We start from the raw sequence: 23,827 nt of genomic DNA on the forward strand, positions 1-23,827 counted from the left end.
AAATTTAAAATTTTAAATTACTTGAAAATAAGTATTTAGTAGTTCCTATATGTATAACAGCAGCTGTGGTTAAATAAGGATATTCTATAAATAAAATTTTTAATGGGCCGTTTTTTTTAAATGCTTGATTTACCTAATTTGGGATGTTTTTTCAGTTTTACCCAATAAAAAATCTACACGTATTTTTTTAATATAATTACAAATTAACTTGTTCTGAAATGTATAAATGCAAATACAACAGATTAAAAACCCTGAAACTTGTTCTGTTATTTGATCTTTCGCGTTCTTGTGGATTAAAGCCCTAAAATGGACGAGGAGGAAGTAGCGGCGATATGTCGAAACCCGGAGGATTTCTCGGCCTCAGCCACAGTCATCCCTTTTGATTCGCCGCTCCCTCTCCTGCGAGGACCTGTTCCGGCTGGCCTCTCAGATGACCCTGCCGCCAGCCCCTTCGTCCTCGCTTTCAGAGACGCCGATTCCTGGCGATCTGCCTTCCGCTCTACCGAAGCAAAGATGCTTGTTCAGTGTGAGGTTATCCCTCCCTCATTCTCTCTCTATCTCTCTCTGACGTTCTTATTCTTCTTGCGATCTTAATACCGTGACTTTCGTTGGGTTCATGGAGGATTGGCGTCTCGATCTCTTAGAAAAACTTGTTTTTCCAGCATTTTTTTTGTTGGTTTTGGTTAATGTACATGTTCTTGAGTTCTGTCGATTTTCTCTTTACAAACGTGATGATCTGTAGGATCCATAATGGTCACAAATAACATTGCCAACTTTCAGTTATTACGAGACAAAATTTTTCTTTTAATTTATTTTGGTGATTATATTTGTTTGTGTCATGAATTAAGTGTTATTGGAGTTCATCCTTTCATTTTCAATAAAAGGAAAAGCTCCCGTTAATCAGTATTTCATTTCATCAAAATGTTCGCTTCTCATAGCACTCTAGGTGTCGCCTATCATCATCTGTTCTTAAAGTTTTTTTTCTATCTTGTGGGGTTTTGACTAATGGCGCAGTCCCTTTGTTAATATATTCTCTCCTCCGGCCATCATAATCATACATTTATTATCACTATCAATATTTGCTTATCCAAGCAACATTTCTCTGAAGAAAATCCTGCAGTAGACATTCATTGAAATCGTACTCATTTGAGATAGCAGTGAGAAGTTACCTGAAATAGGTACACCTGTTAAGCATGTAATATCCTTCAAGGTCAGGAGATTCTAAATGTTTCTAAAGTTTGAGAATGGGAATTTCAATTTTCAGAGGAAGATCTAACAAATGAAAGATAAAGATTTAATAGGAAACAGAAATTTTGGGCTTATTCATTAGATCACATGAAGGTTCTTTTAAATTTTATCTATTTTTCTCTGAACCCAATGATTTTTTTTCCTTGGTTCTTTTTTTTTTATAATCAGAATAATTTGGAGTTATTGGGCTAAAATAGTTATGTTTTCTTCCACCGCTATCTGATTTTCTATGGAAGTGGAATAAAATAATGGTAGATAATGAAACGGAGCTGAACCATTTTTTTTCTGTACATCCTTGATAGATTAATCTCCTATGTTTATCTTTTTATTGTTTAAGTTTAGTAGCACTATCCAGTTACTAAATTTTTGCAATTGGCCGAGCTGACTGGTTAAAACAGCTGCATAGATAAAAGAGCACAAACCAGCTCCTGGTTGCATACATTTTGTAGCCCAGATTGACAGTTGCTCAACACCAACATATTCTTGTCATAAATTGGGAAAGGAAGTTTCTTCATATCAGATTCATGTTTTTTCTGTGCTAGGTAAAGATTATATAACTTGGGTATCCTATCTTTCATGAAGTTGATACATCAGCTAACTTCTAATTTCTTCTTAAGTGTTTATGTGGATACTAACTATTTCCAAGTATGCTAAGGGAGTTGAAGACGGGAATCAATTCAATATGATTTTAGGATTGTGTTTCAGATAGCTGGTGTTTAGATTTTTGTTTTTTTTTATTAAATTTAACACAAATTAGTCTTTGATATTATACCTACCAAATATACCTATCAAGTATTTGGTAATAAACATTACTAAATATTAATAATATATTTGAGGATGACAAGGTTCTAAAATTTGCTAGGCGCTAGGCGGGGACTATGCGCCACTAGGCGTCGGTTAATGGATTCTTCTGTATCAACATAAATTACATAATAAATTATATTTTATAATTCCAACACACTAACATCAAATTTAAAATGAGTTCAATATTATATAACTAAAAAAATATCACAAATTTATTCTACTTCTTCATAATTTTCAACAACTTGTTCTTCATCTGATACAAAATCATCTTTGTGAAGTTCTCTCACTCTATCGGGGTTATAGATTTTCATTTGTTCCAATTGCTTCATCAACCATTTTGTCAAGTGATCTCAGAACCTGGTTCAACTTCATCATCTTCCCCACCATCTATAATCCAACCTTGTGCATTTGAAGTATCTTTTGTGAGGACATCGACATTCCTTTCTTTCTCCCTTTTGTTTGTTTAACAATCTAGCATTACATTGGACAAATACTAGATTGTTCAAGCTGTAGACATCCAACCTATTTCTTTTCTTTGTATGAATCTTAAAAAATAAAAAAGTAAATATTGTAGTTAGTAACATGAATATAAACCTTAAAATTAGTACTTTACTTTAATTAAAAATTTAAAGTTTAAGCTTACTCCTTCAAATTCATTCCAATTTCTTTTACACCCAGATGAACTTATAGTTAATGAAAGTATGGTCAATGCCACCCTTAGCAAGTTCCCATGATTGTGGATAAATATATCATTTTTCTTTTCTCTTTATGTTTTTAAATAACTAATCTTGTCATATTTTGTATTATAGATCTTGTTAATAATTGTTTATCATTCGACATCATGCAAAATTTCCATATATTCAAAAATCTTTGTCACGACCTCCTTGTAAAGAGCAATAAAACTATCTTTATAGTAAACTTGGGAATTCAACAAAAAAAGGTAGTGATATGTAATGATGTATCAAGTCTATCTTTCATTTTTGACTCAATAATCACTGATAATTTGATTTCACGTTATTTAGAGCCACCTTGATATCTTCTTTAGCTTGAAGAAGCTCCCTATATAGAAACCCCATGGATGACTTTCTATCTATGTCTATCAATCGAAGAACTCTTACCAAAGGAGCAAATATTTTCAAACAAAATGTTACACCATTCTAAAAATTCGTACTTAGTAAGCCAATTTTTCTTTGTTTGTTTTTGGCCATTTACATTTCTCTCACATATCACTTATAAATGACCCTTAAACTAGATTTTTTTCAATCAAACTTTGCAATGTGAGGAAATTTAATACAAACATGGTAACTCTTGGCCGGACTATGTTTCTCTTCTTCGTGAAACTTTTCATCGATGATAAAGTCTTATGGTGAGCATAAATGAAAATAGTTAAAGACGGGGCTTGTTCAATGACCTTTTTATATCGTGAAAGGTTCTCAATACTTTTAAGCATGAGATTAACAATGTAAGTTGCACAAGAACTCCAAAAGATCCCAAGCCATTTTTCTCTCATCAATTTAGCTGCCATCATATTGTTGGTGACATTATCTGATGCAATTTGAACAATATTTTGATCACATCAAGTTCAGATGTATGCGCCTCGTATGAAGACTCCTTGGATTTAAAAAATGTAGTACCCTTCTTGCAATTAACACACAAATTTAGGATGCTTCTTCTTTTTCTATCACTCTATACATATGTCTATATCGAGCACCCATTCTTCTTCATATTTCTTCAACAGTTGCGTTGTTCGTTCAATTTCGGCTTTCAAAAGTGGCTCCCTAAGTTGATATTGAATTGGAGGCTTGAATCTTGGACCAAACTGACCCACTGTCTCCATTAGTTACTTAAAGCTATCATTATCAACAACATTGAATGAGATTCCATTTTTATAAACCTATCTCCCAATATATTGTTGAACTTGTTGAGTTCGTTCTTTGAAAATAACCTCATTTTTTTTAGCTAAGCACTTATTTTCACTTGAACTTACATTTTCTTGAGAAATCATCGATGTATATCTATCTGATCCGGTGGTAAGGACGGGGACCCTCGTTGGTTGGAGGTCAACGACACGTGGAGGTCAATGGTCAAGAGGGTCAACCCCAAGGTCGTGTCGAGCGGGCAGAGATCATGCCAAGCGGAGTGACGGGGCCGACCAAGCATCCGGCCGACCGGACATCTGGCCAAGGGTCTCCCGGACCGGACGAAAGATAGCCCGACCAGGGGTCGGGTTTCCGGTGCTCAGGTAAAAAGGTCTATGGGCTGGGCGGACAGGCCGCTTGGCCGAGACGCAGGACAATAAGGCGCAATCCTAGCCGAGCACGTGAACAGGGCTTCCCGGAGGCCATGAGCGCCGAGCGGCAGGTCCGCTCGGCCCGGGAACAGATAAGAATGCTAGAAGACAAAAAGGACAACTGGTAGCTTCGTCCTCGAGACACCTGCCGCCGACAAACAACATGGTCGGCGGCCGAAGCAGACAGAATATCGTACGGTGGAAACTTCCACCGTCACATCCGGGATATGCTCGGACGATTGCGGAATGGCGTCAGGCATGCTTTTCTAACGCAACTTTACTGAGGTATGTTTGGGGAAGCGTGCACGCATCGAGAAGCGTGCCCGCGCCTCCCCGGGGTCCTATATAAGGACCCCTAGACTTCGACGAAGGTATGCAATCTGGATCACTGTAGCCACAATAACGTTACTCTGCTTCTTCGTTGCCTGACTTGAGCGTCGGAGGGTCGTCGCCGGGAAATCCCTCCCGGCTCGGCTTCTTTGCAGGTTCGCCGGAGATCTACACCACCAATCGGAGACAGCGGAGAGTGCCATGTCCCCAGTGTTCGTCGACTCAGAGCTCGAACAGGATCACTATCCATGGGGCCAAGTGGAAGTGGTTTTTTAAGTCCATCTATTCCTTCAATTTTATTACCTTCTTTAGCTAGAGGAATCTTCACCTCTGCTCTACAACTCTCTTCTATTCTTTTGCTCTTCTTTTTGTTTCTTCCTTTTAAAATAACATGTTTGCACTTATTGTGATCTTCTTGAGATACTTTTTGACAATCAGATATATTTTTAGATATATTTCTAATGTGCTCCTTAATTTTATAAACTCCACCTGACATTATTTTCATACACAACTTGCATTTAACTTTGTCGAGGTTCTTAGGATCATTCAAAATCCCGAACTCCTATCTAATGCAGTTGACTTTCCCCTAAGAATCTCAGATTCAGGCTAAGTGACGAATGCCGTCAAAGATAGATTGCTTGACATTGTTACCCATTGTTAATCACTAATTAGTTAATTGTAATAACCCAAAAAGAGATTTAAGAATAAAATCATCAACTTTAGAAGCTATGTGATTTAATCATCTGATTCATCTTATCTACCATTTTCTCGTAATTTTATTGAACCTTCAATATTTAACAAGTAAAAGACTACTCCCTAACTTCAATTAAATTCATAAATCACTTTCAAATTTATTTTTGTCTCAAGCTCCAATATTATCAGTCAAATAAATAACAGAATAAGATGCTTAAGCAGAAATATATTTTCTTTTCATTAAACAAAAAAAAAAAATGACAAATTCACATAGAAATCTAAGTGAAGAGAAATTAAAATTAAAACAAATTATCTTTCAATTTATAAGTATCAAAATTAAAATAAATTATCTTTCAACTTTAATGAATATTGCGAGGGTTGATGAAATGACGTTTCCAACGAATGAGGCACCAATCTTCAATTCAATCCTTTCCAAGTCGCCCAAGAAAGATTAGACAACAATTTTTTTTTTTCAAATCGATTTCTCAAGACTTTTAACTCTTTGGCTTCTTCACTCACTTTGATTTTTCTAGCTCTTGTTACTTGGATGAAAATGAAGTTTGGTGATAGCTGTTAGGGCAAGTCAACAAATCGATTTTCTTGTTAGACCAAATTTTAGGGCTTATAAAACTTAAGCCCAACAAAAAAAAAGTTACATTTTTTTTAATTGCGCTTTAAATTTGAAAGCCAAAACTAAAAAAATCATGAAAACCCTCCATTATATTTCTGTGGCGCCTAGATGATTTGACCAATTAGTCGGCACCTAGGGTCGCCTAATCCCGCCAAGGTTGTCTAGGCTGATTGACTAGTATATTTTCGATGTGGCTGGCTGCCTAGACCGATTTTTAGAACACTGAATGATGATTAAAATATAATTTTATGATTACTGCAATTTAATATATTTTTTTTCAAACCATTAATTTATTTGTACATAAAGAAAACAAATATAAATTGTCAGTAATATTTGAATAATTAGTAAATCATTTTAAAAAATAATAGTATTGCAAAATGCTATTTAATAGATTATATTGTTCATTATTTAATAGTATAAAGATAAATATTTAAAGTAATATTTTGAATAATTAAATAATATCAGAATGTAACGTCTCGGCAAGGACCACTATATCTCCAGAACTCGGGTGTAGTGCTAAATATGCAAGAGTTCGCGTTACAGGGTTCGACTGTAACGTCTCAGCAAGGATCGCTACATCTCCATAAGAACTTTGGTGTAGTGTTAAATAGGAAAGAGTTCTCACACCATATGTTGGATAAGAACAAATATGATATGGAAACTAATAATCTAATATTTGGAACATGGAACATAGGAACTCTCACTTGTAAATCAATGGAGGTAGTAGATTTGATGATTAGGAGAAAAATTAGTATTTTGTGTGTATAAGAGACAAAATGGACAAGCGAGGAGGCAAAGATAATAGAGAATTCGGGTTTCAAATTATGGTACACTGGAAAGAGTAAAGCAAGAAATGGAGTGGGTATTATTGTAGATAGTTTATTAAAGGATGAAGTTGTAGGAGTAGTTAGAAAAGGGGATAGAATTATAACCTTTAAGATAATAGTGATGAAAGAAACTATAAACATAATTAGCGTATATGCACCACGGTAGGATTAAATGAAGCTACCAAATCAAGGTTTTGGGAGGACTTAGATGAAATATTATAAAATATTCCACAAAATGAAATGATTTTAATAAGAGGTGATTTAAATGGACATGTCGGAGTGAAAAATGAGGAATATGAGAGAGTACATGGGAGTTATGGGTTTGGAACGAGGAATGAGGAAAGGAAAACTATATTAGATTTTGCGATAGCATATGACCTTATATTTAGCTAATACGTTTTTTTAAGAAAAGCGAAGAACACTTAGTCACATTCAAAAGTGGGAATAATAAATCGCAAATTGACTTTCTTATGGTTATGAAAAAGGATAGAAAGATTTGTAAAAATTGTAAAGTCATCTCTAGGGAAAGCTTAACTACCCAACATAGGGTAGTAGTATTGGATATACGCCTCAAATATAATATCAATAGAAAGAAAATATATACGATTTCTAGAATTAAGTGGTGGAAGTTAATGGATGAGAAGCAAAATATATTTAAGGAGAAGGTAGAAGTACAAGCATTAGGTGAAATATACGATGACTCTAATACAACATGGGGTAAGATGGTATCAAAGTTGAAAATAGTAGCTAAGAGTACTCGGCGAGTCAAAGGGACATGCACCACTAAGTAAAGAATCTTGGTGGTGGAATGAGAAAGTACAAGAGAAAGTAAAGGAAAAACGAATAGCTTATAAGGAATTATATATTTGTAAGAACGAGGAAAACTTAAAAAAATATACAATAGCCAAGAAAGAAGCTAAGAAAGTAGTGAGTGAAATAAAAAATAAAACTTTTGAACGATTATATCAAAAATTGGATACAAAAGAAGGGGAAAGAGACATTTATAGAATAGCTAAATGAGAGAAAGGAAAACAAGAGCTTTTAGCCAAATAAAATGTATTAAAGATGAATGTAATAGAGTATTAGTAAACGATGGCGAAATAAAAGAGCGATATAAGAGGTATTTTCATCAACTTTTTAATGAAGGCTTAGGTGACCAACTTAACTTAGGTAATTTAAGTAGGTCAAATGCACATAGAAATTTTAATTTTTATCGTAGAATTCAAACTTAAGAAGTAAAACAAACTTTGAATGAGATGCACAATGGAAAAACTGTTGGACCAGACGATATTCCGATAGATGCATGAAAGTGCTCAGGGAAACAAGGTATTGAATGACTTATAAAATTATTTAACATGATATTGAAAACGAAAAAAATACCTGATCAATAGAGGATAAGTACTCTAGTTCCCTTGTATAAGAACAAGGGAGACGTACAAAATTGGGAAAAAGTAATAGAAAAAAGATTAAGGAGACTACAGTGATAGAAAATCAATTTGGGTTCATACTTGGAAGGTTGACAATAGAAGCTATACATCTTCTTAGACAATTAATTGAAAAATATCGGGAGCAACAACAAGATCTACACATGGTATTCATTGACTTAAAAAAAGCTTATGATAGAGTCCCAAGAGAAATTATATGGAGAATTTTAGAAAAGAGAGGTGTTAACGTAACATATATTGAACTAATTAAGGATATGTATAAGAATGTAACGACTATAGTAAAGATTTCATGCGGAGTAACTGAAGCATTTCCAATAAAGATAGGGTTACATCAAGGATCAGTTCTAAGTCCCTATCTTTTTACACTAATTATGGATGAACTGCGCACATTCAAGACACAGTACCGTGGTACATGTTGTTTGCAGATGATATTATTTTGGTAGATGAAACGCGTGAAAGAGTAAATGCTAAACTAGAATGTTGGAGGTAAACATTAGAAGGGAAAGATTTTAAGCTTAATAGATTAAAGACAGAATATATGGAATTTAAGTTTAGTAATATTAGAAGTAATGAAACAATTCTTAAGATATGAGTGAACGAGTTGCCCAGAACCGAGATATTTAAATATTTAGGATTATTTTTGTAAAATGATGGAGGTATTGAGAGAGATGTCTTACATAGAATACAAGCAGGATGTGTAAAATGGAGGGGAGCGTCGAGTGTTTTATGTGATCGTAAAGTACCTCTTAAACTCAAAGTGATGTGAGCCCAGAAGAGGCACTGAAGGGAATTGGGGGACCCATGACGAGATCCAAGACTAAGAGAATGAAGCAAGCTTTGGAAGGCTTAATAATGGGGCTCAAGGAAAAGGAGGATCAATGCACAATGGAGGCAACAACTAAATGGATCACATTCCTTCAATTTGAAAGTGAAATTGGACCAACATGAGGATCATTTTCGTATGCATTTTTGGGGGGATTTTTCTAAAGTAACTTTTGATGTCCTTTGTGGGGTTTTAATGTATTTTTGAGAGTTCCTAAGCTAGTATAATAAATACCATGCATGCATGGTTGCATTAAGCTAGTATTAGGGATTAGTGGTTGCATTAGTGGATAATAAATACCATGCGTGCAAGCATGATATTTATTGCATAATTAGTGCATAGTGGATCTTAAGGGATGTTAAATAGGAGAACTCTTGTATGGAAAATCAAGTAAGTTTGAATGAAAATTTTAGTTTCTCTTTGGTGAGAGCTTCCTTCTAGTTCTTAGGCAAAGAACTAATTCTGATCTTATCAAGGTAACTTGTGGCGATCAAACCCCATGACTTATCACTCACCTTCTCATCTTGCTTGAGTGTGGCGTCAATACCCTTCCCCAAGCTGAATTTCAAGGCGATCGATTTACAAGGTTCCTTTATCATTTGGTATTAGAGCCTTGGCTCCTTGATTTTCAGGTTTGTGTCTTGTTTTCATCTTTGTTCTTGTCCATCTTTGTTGATCTCTCCGTCCCTATCTATCATAAATTTCTATTCGCTATTTGGGTCCTCAACTCAAAAAAAAAAAAAAAAAGGAACATTAGAAAAAAAACAACAACAACAACAACAACCAAGCCTTTTCCCACTAAGTGGGGTCGGCTGTATGAATCCTTTTACGCCATTGAGCTCTATCTCCTATTATATCATCATCTATATTTAAATAAATTTTATCTTGTTTTATTGTTGCTAACCAAGTCTTTTTTGGTCTTCCTCTTTCTCGTTTTATATGCATGTTTATCATAGTTTCATATTGTCTTATTGGTCATCTAAGTACATATCTATATCATCTTAAACGTGTCTCTCCGAGTTTTTCCTCGATAGATGCAACTCCTACTTTCTCTCTAACGCTCTCATTTCTTATTTTGTCCATCCTCGTATGTCCACACATCCACCTTAACATCCTCATCTTCTGACTCTCATCTTACGCTCGTGTGCATTCGACATTCCATATAACATGTCTAGCTATCATTTTATAGAACTTACCTTTAAGTTTAAGCGGTGCTACGGTCATATAAAACACTCGACGCTCCTCCTTTCACTCATCCTGCTTGTATTACATGTAGACATCTCTCTCGATCCCTCCATCGTTTTGTAAAATGATCCTAAATATTAAATTTCTCGGTTCTGGCAATTTGTCCTCCTATCTTAACAATTGTTTCATTACTTCTAATATTGTTAAACTTAAATTTCATATATTCCGTCTTTAATCTACTAAGCTTAAAACCTTTCCCTTAAGTGTTTCCTCCAAGATTCTAGCTTAGCATTTACTCCTTCACGTGTCTCATCTACCAAAATAATATCATCTGAATAACACGCAGTCTTTGTCTTGAATGTGTGCGGTGGTTAAATCCATAATTAGTGTAAAAAGATAGGGACTTAGGGCTGATCCTTGATGTAACCCTATCGTTATTGGAAATGCTTCAGTTACTCCACCTGAAGTCTTTACTTTGGTCGTTATATCCTCATACATATCCTTAATTAGTTCAATATATGTTATGCTAACACCTCTCTTTTCTAAAATTCTCCATATAATTTCTCTTGGGACTCTATCATAAGCTTTTTCTAAGTCAATGATTACCATGTATAGATCTTGTTTTTGCTCCCGATATTTTTCAATTAATTGTCTAAGGAGATGTATAGCTTCTATTGTCGACCTTCCAGGTATGAACCCAAATTGATTTTCTGTCACTGTGGTCTTCTTCCTTAATCTTTTTTCTATTACTTTTTCCCAAAGTTTCATAGTATGACTCATTAGTTTAATACCCCTATAGTTTGCACAATTTTGTACGTCTCCCTTATTCTTATATAAGGGAACTAGAGTACTTATCCTCCATTGATCAGGTATTTTTTTCGTTTTCAATATCATGTTAAATAATTTTGTAAGCCATTCAATACCTTGTTTCCCTAAGCACTTCCATACCTCTATCGGAATATCATCTGGTCCAACGACTTTTCCATTGTGCATCTCATTTAAAGTTTGTTTTACTTCTGAAGTTTGAATTCTACGATAAAAATTAAAATTTCGATGCTCATTTGACCTAATTAAATTACCCAAGTTAAGTTGGTCTCCTAAACGTTCATTAAAAAGTTGATGAAAATACCTCTTCCACTGTTCTATCGTTTACTAATACCCTATTACATTCATCTTAATACATTTTATTTGGCTAAGATCTCTTGTTTTTCTTTCTCTCGCTTAAGCTATTCTATAAATATCTTTTCCCCTTCTTTTGATCCAATTTTTGATATAACCGTTCAAAAGTTTCATTTTTGCTTCACCACTACTTTCTTAGCTATTGTATATATTTTTAAATTTTCCTCGTTCTTACGAATATATAATTCCTTATAAACTATTCGTTTTCCTCACTTTCTCTTGTACTTTCTCGTTCCACCACGATTCTTTACTTAGCGGTGCCTTTGACTCATGAGGACACTCTTAGCTACTATTTTCAACTTTGATACCATCTTATCCCATATTGTATTAGAGTCATCGTACATTTCACCTAATGCTTGACTTCTACCTTCTCTTTAAATATATGTTGCTTCCAATCCTTTAACTTCCACCACTTAATTCTAGGAATTGTATATTTTCTTCATTGATATTATGTTTGATAAGTATATCTAACATTATTAACTTATATTGGGTGGTGTTCTCTAAGGATAATTTTGTATCTTTATAAATTTTTTTATTACTCTTTCAAACTATAAGAAAGTCAATTTGCTGCTTATTATTCTCACTTTTGAAACTAACTAGGTATTCTTTTTCCTTCTTGAAAAATATATTAGCTATTATAAGTTTATATGCTATTGTGAAATCCAATATAACTTTTCCTTTTTTATGTCTTGGTTCATAACCATGGGCCCCATGCATCCTATCATATTCATCAATTCTTACTTCTAAATGTCCATTTAAATCTTTTCCTATTAAAATTATCTCGTTTGTTAGAATTTTTTTTGTAATATTTCATTTAAATTCCCAAAATCTTCGTGTCTTTATCAAATCTTACTTGAGATGTATATATGTTAATTATATTAATAGTTTCATTTGCCACCACTATTTTGAGAGTTATAATCCTATCCCTTTTCCTAACTACTCCTACTTCATCCCTTAACAAACTATCTACAATAATATCCACTCCATTTTTTTTACTTTCTTGTGACTTAAAACTTAAAACCCGAGTTCTCTATCATCTGTCTTCTCTCTCATCCATTTTGTCTCTTGTAGTATAAAATATTATTTCTCCTAATCATCATATCTACTACCTCCATTGATTTACGGTGAGAGTTCCTATATTCCATGTTCCAAATCTTAGATTATTAGTTTCTATCATATTTGTTCTTATCTAACCTATGGTGTGAGAACTCTTGCCTATTTAACACTACAGTTCTCGTGGAGATGTAGCGGTCCTTGAGACGTTCTGATCGGACCACATGTGAACTCTTGCATATTATCACTACACAGGAATCTCGGAGATGTAATGCTCACCCAAGTTTGATATGGATACAGCGATCCTTGCCAAGACGTTGTAGTCAAACAATGAAACGGATTCATTCTGAGGATATGTTTTAAACTGATAATCTAATATGACCCTCCTCCTTTATCCGGGCTTGGGACCGGCCATGACTGGTCATCATGGGCGGAGTTAACATTAGAAAAAAAAAAAATGGAAGGAAAATTCGAAAAAAAAAGAATCATTAGAGTCATTGGTGTCTGATTGAAAAAAAAAGAAAAAGAAAAAAAATGGAAGGAAAATTCGAAAAAAAAAGAATCATTAGTCATTGGTTTCTGATTGAAAAAAAAAGAGAAAGAAAAAAAATGGAAGGAAAATTCGAAAAAAAAAACAATCATTAGAGCAGTATAGCACGGACACTCCAAAAAATATTTTTTTGGAGGTGTCGGACACGAACACGACACGGACACGGACACGACACGCAAATACGCGTGTCAGACACGGCAAAAACCGTGTCGTTGACTTTTTACAAGTTTGACCAGTCAGACACGGCTAGGACACGGATGAGACACGTTTCCGGACACGTTTGGGCACAATTGCAAAAAAAAATAAAAATTTTGAGGGTAAAATTGAAAAATAATAAAATTACGAGGACTACTTATTCAAATGGAAAAAAGCCCTAAATCACTCTCCCCACTCCCGATTCTTTTTTCCTATCTCGACGGAACTGTTTCACGCAACCATCTCCTGCGCTTTCGCCGCCAACGCTCTCCACTGTTCGCCAACGTCTTCGTCGTCTGCCGCTGCTCGCAGAAGTCTGCCACAGCGCCACTGCTCGCAGAACCCAGCAGTAGCTCGCCGTTGCTCGCAGAAGCCCGACATCGCCTGCGCTGTCTTCAACAGAAGCCCAGCGTTGCCGCCGCTACTCGCAGAAGCCCGACGTCGCCTGCTCAATAGCAACCCTCGCAGAAGCCAGCAGCAGCCCGGTGCTGCTCGTAGAAGTCTGCCGCTGCTCGCAATAGTCCGCCTTCGCTCGCAACGGATATTATGGTTGATCTAATATGAACATGGTTTTCTATTCTAGGATTTTTAATTTTTAATACGATATATATATATATATATATAATATTTTTTATTTTTTAATAATCGTCGTATCCTAGCCGTATCGTGTCTTATATTTTTAAAATTTTTCGTATCGCCGTATCCGTGTTGTATCCAATACGATACCCGTATCCGTATCCGTGCAACATAGCATTAGAGTCATTGGTTTCTGATTGGAAAAAAAAAGAAAAAGAAAAAAAAGGAGGATTTGTGAATTAAAAGGACCCAATATTCTTTCTTTGTGAAATCTGAATTCAAAGATATATTCCTTTCATTGCTCTTGATCATTGCTGAATTTCTCGTTTTATCCGTTTATTTCTCTTGTTCTACTCATATTTCTCTTGTTGGTTTCTTATTCACTTGGTTGTCTACTTGTTGTCTTGAGAAAGATATTGATAAGGTTCTTTCCTTAAGAGTTTATAAAGGAAGCTGAGTGGATAAATTTGAGTACAATCACGTGAGTAGAGTGGTGAGGTCCGTCTAACATTTCTTTTGTAATTTTCCTTGTCATCTTCTTTTTTTTTTTTTTTTGCAAGCATGAGTGGAGAAAAATCACCCCATTCCCCTAGGCGAGATCTTAATAGGCTTCAAATGAAGGCACTTACTCAATAATTTGAGAAAATGCTTCAAAGACAACTTGAAGAAATACATGAAAGGATGAACCGACTTGAAGGAGAAAAAGTTTCCAACCGTGATGGCAATTCTAATCATGAAGAACCTCATCAAAGTGACCCATTCTATGATTCACCGAGAGAAAGGAGGAGGCATGAAGGGGGAAGAAGACGTGAAAGAGGAGGTAGAGACCATAGACGAGAAGATGATCTAGGAGGTGTGAAAGTCCATATACCTTCCTTCCAAGGGAGGAATGACCTCGAAACATATCTTGAGTGGGAGATGAAAATAGAGCAAATCTTCTCATGCCACAATTACAATGATGCAAAGAAAGTAAAGGTGGCTGCCCTTGAGTTCACCGATTATGCCTTAATTTGGTGGGATCAATTGCAAAAGGAGAGAAGAAGGTATGGAGAGCATCCTATCAACACTTGGGACGAAATGAAGACTTTGATGAGAAGGAGATTTGTGCCTTCCCACTACCATAGGGAATTGCACAACAAATTGCAAAGACTCACTCAAGGGAGTAGGAGTGTGGATGATTATTACAAGGAGATGGAGGTGGCTTTGATTAGAGCCAATATTGTGGAGGATAGGGAAGCTACCATGGCTCGGTTTCTCCATGGCCTAAACCGAGATATTGGAGACATTGTGGAGTTACAACATATGTGGAACTTGACAACTTAGTGCATCAAGCAATGAAAGTAGAGCAACAATTAAAGAGAAAGAGCGTTATGAAGAAATCATCTTCTCCAAACTACTCTTCAAGTTGGAAGGACAAGCCAAAGAAGGAGGGTTCTTCTTCAAATTCTAAGGAGGCAGCAAGCACTAAGAAGTCTATTCCTACTACCTCTTCTTCCACTTCTAAGAGTAGGGATATCAAGTGTTTTAGGTGTTTGGGAAAAGGTCATATTGCATCTGAATGCTCGAATAAGAAGACTATGGTGGTGAGAGATAATGGGAGTATCTCTAGTGAAGAAATTACTTCTCATTTCTCTTCTTCAAGCGATGAGGAAAATGATGGAGCAGCCTATGCGCAAGATGGAGATCTCTTGGTGGTTAGGAGATTATTGGGAAGCCAAGCCAAGGAGCACGAGGAGGACCAAAGAGAAAATATTTTTCATACCCGTTGCCTTATTCAAGATAAGACATGCTCTATGATCATTGATAGTGGAAGTTGAACCAATGTGGCAAGCACTAGGTTGGTCACCAAACTCAACCTCAAGACTACACCACATGCAAGACCATATAAACTTCAATGGCTAAGTAATAGTGGTGAATTGGTTGTGAACCAGCAAGTGTTGATTAATTTCTCCATTGACAAATATGAAGATCAAGTTCTATGTGATATTGTGCCTATGGAGGCAAGCTACATTCTTCTTGGAAGACCTTGGCAGTTTGATAGGCGAGCTCACCATGATGGATTCTCCAACAAGTTCTCTTTTGTCCACAATTCTCGCAAAGTCACACTTGTACCATTATCACCTAGAGGGGTTTGTGAGGATCAAATAAAAATGAGAGAGAAAAGAGAAAAAGAGGAGTGAGAGCTTAAGAAAAAGAGGAGCGAGAGCTTAAGAAAAAGAAAGAGTGTGAAAAAGAAAATACTTGATTTTGAGGACAAAATTCAAAAGAAAATAGAGAATGAGGAAAAGAAAGAGAGAAAAATAAAAAATTTGTTTACAAGAGGAAGTGAGGCGAAGAAAACTTATTGTTGTTGTTGTTGTTGTTGTTGTTGTTGTTGAGGATGTGTTTCCCAATGAAGTACCACAAGGTTTGCCTCCAATGAGGGGGATTGAACACCAAATAGACCTTATTCCTGGCGCTTCTTTGCCTAATAGGCCAGCTTATAGGAGCAACCCTCAAGAAACAAAGGAGATACAAAATCAAGTGGAGGAGTTATTGCAAAAAGGATGGGTTAGAGAAAGTTTAAGTCCTTGTGTTGCACCCGTAATTTTGGTGCCTAAAAAGGATGGATCATGGAGGATGTGCACTGACTGTAGAGCCACCAACAACATTACAATTCGGTATAGACATCCTATCCCTAGATTTGATGATTTGCTTGATGAATTGCATGGTGCTTGCTTCTTTTCTAAAAGTGATTTGAAAAGTGGGTACCATCAAATTAGGATAAGGGAAGGGGATGAATGGAAAATAACTTTTAAAACCAAATATGGATTGTATGAATGGTTGGTAATGCCTTTTGGGTTAACTAATGCACCAATTACTTTTATGAGGCTTATGAACCATGTCTTACGAGAATTTCTTGGAAAATTTGTGGTAGTATACTTTGATGATATTTTGGTATATTCCAAGAGTTTTGTTGAGCATATTGCACATCTCCAATCTGTCTTGCATGTCCTTAGAAAGGGAAAACTATATGCTAACTTGGAAAAGTGTTATTTTTGCACTAATTATGTGGTTTTTCTTGGTTTTGTCATAAGTTCTAAAGGAGTGCAGGTTGATGAAGGGAAAGTTAAGGCCATTAGAGAGTGTCCAACTCCTAAAACTGTGAGTGAGGTTAGGAGCTTCCATGGGTTGACAAGTTTCTATAGGAGGTTTGTGAAGGACTTCAGCACATTGGCAGCACCCCTAAATGAAATTGTTAAGAAAAATATGGGTTTTAGATGGGGAGAGAATCAAGAAAAGACATTTCAAACACTTGAGGATAAACTCACACATGCACCCATTCTTGCTTTACCTGATTTTTCCAAATCATTTGAAATTGAATGTGATGCATCTCATGTGGGTATTGGGGCTGTTTTACTTCAAGATGGTCATCCCATTGCATATTTTAGTGAGAAACTAAGTGGCGCCACTCTCAACTATTCCACTTATGATATAGAGTTGTATGCACTTGTTAGAGCATTGCAAACATGGCAGCATTATCTTTTGCCTAAAGAATTTATCATTCATAGTGATCATGAATCTTTGAAGTATTTGAAAGGGCAAGGGAAGCTCAACAAAAGGCATGCCAAATGGGTCGAATTTCTTGAACAATTTCCTTATGTGATTAAACATAAGCAAGGAAAGGTAAATGTTGTAGCAGATGCACTTTCAAGAAGGTATAACTTGTTGGTTACACTTGAAACTAAATTGCTTGGCTTTGAACATATTAAGGAATTGCATGTACATGATAATGAGTTTTCCCAATTATATGCTGCGTGTAAAAAGAAATCACAAATTGGGTTTGTTAGGCATGACAACTACTTGTTTAAGAATAACAGACTTTGTGTGCCTAAAGGATCAATGCGTAAATTGTTAGTTAGGGAAGCACATGAGGGGGGTTTAATGGGACACTTTGGGGTTCAAAAGACCTTAAAAATGCTGTTTGAACATTTTCATTGGTCACACATGAAACACGATGTGCATAAATTTTGTGCACGGTGTATTGTGTGTAGAAAAACAAAATCTAAGACATTACCTCATGGACTTTACACGCCTTTGCCTATTCCTAATTTTCCTTGGACTGACTTGTCTATGGATTTTGTTTTAGGGCTACCACGTACTCAAAAAGGTAAGGACTCTATTTTTGTGGTAGTTGATAGATTCTCTAATATGGCACACTTCATACCTTGACACAAAGTGGATGATGCAACTCATGTGGCAGATTTGTTTTTCAAAGAGGTGGTAAGACTTCATGGCATGCCTAGGAGCATTGTTTCAGATTGTGACACCAAATTTTTAAGCCATTTTTGGAGGACCTTATGGAACAAGCTGGGAACAAAGCTTCTTTTCTCCACTACATGCCACCCACAAACTGACGGCCAGACTGAGGTGGTAAATAAGACACTTTTTACTCTTCTTAGAGCAATTATTAAGAAGAATATTAAATCTTGGGAAGAATGTTTACCTCATGTTGAATTTGCTTATAATAGGGCGGTCCATTCTACTACTCAATTTTCTCCCTTTGAGATTGTTTATGGGTTCAATCTACTAACATCTCTTGATTTGCTTCCTTTACCTAACACTTCTTCTTTAGTTCACAAGGATGGCAAAACAAAGGTAGAATATGTGAAGAAACTTCATGAGCAAGTTAAAGCTCAAATTAAGAAGAAAATGGAGCAATATGCAAATCGAGCCAACAAAGGGAGAAAAAGAGTTGTCCTTGAACCCGGTGATTGGGTGTGAGTTCATATGAGGAAGGAACGGTTTCCTACCCAAAGGAAATCAAAGCTTCAACCAAGAGGAGATGGACCATTCCAAGTGTTGGTAAGAATTAATGACAATGCTTACAAAATTGATTTGCCCGGTGAGTATAGTGTTAGTGCAACATTTAATGTGGCTGATTTGAGTCCTTTTGATGTAGGTGATGAAGACCTAAATTCGAGGACGAATTCACCTAAAGAAGGAGGGAATGATATGAGCCCAGAAGAGGCACTGAAGGGAATTGAGGGACCCATAACGAGATCCAAGACTAAGAGAATGAAGCAAGCTTTGGAAGGCTTAATAATGGGGCTCAAGAAAAAGGAGGATCAATGCACAATGGAGGCAACAACTAAATGGATCACATTCCTTCAATTTGAAAGTGAAATTGGACCAACATGAGGATCATTTTCGTATGCATTTTTGAGGGGATTTTTCTAAAGTGATTTTTGATGTCCTTTGTGGGTTTTTAATGTATTTTTGAGAGTTCCTAAGCTAGTATAATAAATACCATGCATGCATGGTTGCATTAAGCTAGTATTAGGGATTAGTGGTTGCATTAGTGGATAATAAATACCATGCGTGCAAGCATGATATTTATTGCATAATTAGTGCATAGTGGATCTTAAGGGATGTTAAATAAGAGAACTCTTGTATGGAAAATCAAGTAAGTTTGAATGAAAATTTTAGTTTCTCTTTGGTGAGAACTTCCTTCTAGTTCTTAGGCAAAGAACTAATTCCGATCTTATCAAGACAACTTGTGGCGATCAAACCCCATGACTTATCACTCACCTTCTCATCTTGCTTGAGTGTGGCGTCAATACCCTTCCCCAAGCTGAATTTTAAGGCGATCCATTTACAAGGTTCCTTTATCACAAAGGTAAGTTTTATAAAACCGCAGTTAGACCTGCTATGTTATATGGAGCTGAATGTTGGGCTATGACTCGAGCACATGAGTAGAAGATGAGAGTTGCAGAGATGAGGATGTTAAGATGGATGTGTGGACATACGAGGATGGACAAAATAAGAAATGAGAGCATTAGAGAGAAAGTCGGAGTTGCATCTATTGAGGAAAAATTCTGAGAGACAAGTTTAAGATGGTACGGACATGTAAATGCTATAGTTTGACGATGTGAAACTATGATAAACATGCATATCAAACGAGGAAGAGGAAGACAAAAAAAGTTAGCAACAATAAAATAAGATAAAATTTATTTAAATATTGATGATGATATAATAGGAGATAGAGCTGAATGGTGTAAAAGGATTCATACAGCCGACCCCACCTAGTAGGAAAAGACTTGGTTGTTATTGTTGTTGTTGTAAATAATATCAGAATGACTAATTTAATATGGAAATTGCAGGATTGGTCTCTTTGTTGCTTTTACCAGCTAAAACTTAAATTTGTAAATCTTAAATTAATCTCGAAGCAGCTATTTGTGATCGTCAATGTGATGAATCTTTGGGCTAGATATTGTTTCAGATTGTAGCCCATGATACCTTAACAGTATTTTACAAAGTTTTTTCTGTTTAATAACTACACTTCCTAGTTTCTATTTATATTTTCTTAACAATAGATTTTTCCTATTTTTCTTGCATTATATTTGTTTTTTTCCATGAAAATTATTTTGAAAATAATATACTTTTTTTTTCCAGTAGTTTTTCAGTTTACGCAGTTACTTCAGTAGCTGCATTGTTCCCTACGTATCTTTGGTAATTTGTAATATCAACATCTTCCCTAGTGCACATTGGCTGCTACTGGTACTATAACTTCTATTTAATTTTTTTTCTTCTAGGTGTGTCGCTTAGTATATTTAGGATTGCTTAGTATATTTGAGGATTCAACTTGTTATGTTTCAATTATTATCTTGATGAGGATTGTGGTTTTCTAGGCTGGCGCACGCATTGGATGCTCAATCTCTGCTTCTAACAAGTGCAAACCCCCTTGGTGGAAAGTTCTGTTTGGAATTGCACGAATGGATTATGTAGACCGAGAACAGTGCGAAGAGCGTGAGATGGCTACTTGTCTTGCGGCTGCAAAAGAGGCATGCATTCAGTTTGCCGAGGAGAGATGCTTGCAACCCTTCAGAGATGCAAGAATTGCTTCTGACAGTGTGAATGGAAGCCCTCCGCTTGTTTTCTGGCACCACAAGACTGTCGAGAAAGAATTGTCAGGCAAAAGAAAGGACTCTGAGCCAGCTTGTTTTGTTAAAGAAGTTTCCCATGGTTCATTGAAATCCAACTGTGAAATTTCAGTGACAAATTATAGGGGAAGTGACTTACTGGATGGTGTATTTGGAGAGAACAGCCAAGCAACTGCAGCTGATTAACCCACGAATAAATTGTGATTATAGCATGCTGGATTGCATCAAGCACTAGTGCACTTCACATGTCCATAGCCGACTTAGATTAGAGAGAGCAGGCCCCTGCACCTTCTTTCCTTAAGAGTGTTGTGTTCTTCAAAGAGGATATGGAAAACGAGAGAAACATGTGGACACCGTATGCCCTGGATATTCTGATGCCATATTGCTTCTTGTGTGTCTTCTGCAGTTTCTGCTACCAGACAATGTACGGCATCTCAATAGCAATGTAATATTGGGGAAGTAATTAGTGCTATCAACTGTTTGATTGTTTATTTCCAGGTGGTGGAGTTGGGGTCGATGAACTGGAGCATGTCGTACGAGTGATAATATACCAGGAGCACGTTGATGAAGATGCCAAGTGGAATCTGCCACAATTATGGTCATTATGTTCATAATTCATTCTAATTAGTTGCCATCTTTGGATATAATTTTTCCTTCAATAAAAGTTTTATGACGTGGCCACTGGACGCTTTGATCATGCATTTGATTATGTAGTTGTAGATTTGTTTTACTTGGATGAATTGGATTGCAGCCGTTGTCTCTGTTCTCTGTAGAAATCCGCCTTATGCCAAATAATGACATGTTCCAGCAATTCTTAGCTACTGGGAGAAAAAAAAGATGGTACTGAGCTAAAAGGGTTGTCGTCTTGAGAACATACGATTTGATTTGGCAGATTAGACTGGATTTTAGTTGCAGATAACAATTGTAAGCGGCAGCTTTCGATCTTCTTACGAATGATATCAGTTGACTTTTTCATTTACATGCCAGAGTTAGTTGTATCTGAATTTGTTATTTAGTAGTTTACATCTACTATGAATTTGCTATTTAGTCGTATCTACTTCTGAATTTGTTATCAATTATTGCCGGCAAGCAAAATTGAATGATGTTAGGTAGAATAAGGTGGTGAATAAGGAATCTTATGTGAAGTATAATAATCAACAGGAATTTATCAAGTGCGCAGGCAGATTTGAGAAATTTCTTAATCACTATCATACTTTGAGAAGGATGAAAGGGCATATTAATTTGGAATTCCCATTTTATCCTTTGAGAAAGTCCTAGTTTGCTCTCAGATTTGGTCTTGATCTCTATGAGACTAGGCTCAAGCATTCTAGCTGAAAGTTAGTATAATACTGGAGCACCTTTGGGGAATCTAAAATAAGTAATAGAGGGTACTTTTAGATTCCTTGTAACCTATGAAATTAATATGACCTAAAATTGGTACAATCAGAGCTTTCTAGGTTAAACAGTGGATTTTGACCAAAATCTATTTATGAACCTACGCTATTTGGATTTCTATAAACTTGCACCAATCTAGTAAGGTTAAGTGAGAGTAAGGTAGAACGGTGTCAAACCTTGATTCTGATCTAGGAACACTATAGGTTTGGTACGGGGAGACCAGACCTAATTTGATCCTGATCTACTCTCATATCAGGCTCAACGTGGTCCTGGTCTCTAGGAGCATACCATGATCAAGTTGGGTTTAGTGTCCCTACACCAAGCAAATAAATACTAAATATACGTGCTTGTTGTTATATCGGGATTAAGAGTACACACTTCCATAATAACTGAGGTTCTGTTCTTTTATGCAGTCGGTATAAAAAGAACAACCTCAAATGGTCTTACTTAATACACTCTAAGTGTACTAGTGTAATTTTATAGTTAAGGTAAACTGATACAAAATTACACTACGACCATTCCAATGGTTTGACCATTTTCATTTTGGTTATGAGCTACTATTTATAATTTATAAGGAACTAATAACATGATCTTCTGTGTGTGACACCATATACCATGTTATCTACAATATAAATTAATTGAACAACTACACTTAGCATATAAATGTAGACATTTGACCAATGTGATTCTTTATTTCAATATAAATGTTTACAAAAATCTAGACTTTTAGTATACACTCTAACAATCTCCCACTTATACTAAAAGACTATGCTGTCATATCCATTGTCATACATTTGATTCTCATCCCCTCAACATGCCAATCAAAAGCTCTCGCCGGAAGAGCCTTAGTGAAAGGACCTGCCAGGTTATACGCTGATACAATCTTGACGACAACAACTTCTCCTCGCTTTACGATGTCTCATATCAGGTGGTACTTACGCTCAATGTGTTTACTCGCCTTATGAGCTCGTGGTTCATTCGAGTTTGCTACTGCACCACTATTATCACAATAAATTGTAACAATTTTTGGCAAATCAAGAATCATATCTAAGCCATACAGCTTCTTTGGCTACCTCAGAGGTTGCCACATACTCAGCCTCCATGGTGGAGTCCGAGACACATTTCTGCTTAACACTCCTCCATGATATGGCTCCACCCCCTAAAGTAAACACATAGCCTGATGTAGACTTACTATTGTCCCTATCTGATCAGAAATTTGAATCCGTGTAACCCACAGGGACCAAATCATCTGACTGGTAAACTAGCATATAATCTCTAGTCCTTTTCAGGTACTTCAATATATGCTTTACAATAGTTCAATGTCCTTGTCCAGGGTTACTTTGATATCTGCTAACCATACCCATGGCAAAACAGATATCCGGTCTCGTACACAGCATTGCATATATTAGGCTTCCGACAGCCGAAGCATAAGGAACTGTCTTCATGTCCTCTATCTCTTATGATGTCTTCAGAGACATCTCTTTAGATAAAGATACTCCATGCCTAAAGGGTAGAAAACCTTTCCTGGAGTCTTGCATGCTAAAACGAGCAAGGATTGTATCGATATATGAATCATGAGATAAGCACAATATTCTTTTCTTACGATCCCTTATTATTTTGATCCCGAGAATATGTGTGCATTCTCCTAAGTCCTTTATATCGAATTGCTTGGACAACCAC

General features: G+C 36.1%; 1 protein-coding gene across 2 annotated transcripts; it reads left to right on the plus strand.

Annotated features, from left to right (window-relative positions):
- The first annotated feature begins 259 nt into the window (after window positions 1-259).
- On the plus strand, window positions 260-21,733 carry LOC122025474. Of its 2 annotated transcripts, XR_006123729.1 has the most exons (3): window positions 260-531; window positions 20,501-21,176; window positions 21,251-21,733. XR_006123729.1 is itself a non-coding variant. In XM_042584284.1 (2 exons), the coding sequence occupies exons 1-2, from the start codon at window positions 307-309 to the stop codon at window positions 20,936-20,938; spliced, it is 663 nt and encodes a 220-aa protein (XP_042440218.1). In that variant the 5' UTR covers window positions 260-306; the 3' UTR covers window positions 20,939-21,228. The 2 variants fall into 2 exon arrangements, 1 of the variants encoding a protein (XP_042440218.1); XM_042584284.1 differs by lacking the exon at window positions 21,251-21,733 and having other exon boundaries at window positions 20,501-21,228.
- The last annotated feature ends 2,094 nt before the right edge of the window (window positions 21,734-23,827 follow it).

This window comes from Zingiber officinale, chromosome 9B, assembly GCF_018446385.1.
Source record: "Zingiber officinale cultivar Zhangliang chromosome 9B, Zo_v1.1, whole genome shotgun sequence".
Lineage (NCBI taxonomy): Eukaryota > Viridiplantae > Streptophyta > Magnoliopsida > Zingiberales > Zingiberaceae > Zingiber > Zingiber officinale.

Bases quoted from the DNA above. Each gene is read 5' to 3' on its own strand.
- LOC122025474 (XM_042584284.1), top strand. From the start codon at position 307: ATGGACGAGGAGGAAGTAGCGGCGATATGTCGAAACCCGGAGGATTTC. The intron at 532-20,500 runs GTTATCCCTCCC...GTGGTTTTCTAG, and splicing joins AGATGCTTGTTCAGTGTGAG to GCTGGCGCACGCATTGGATG.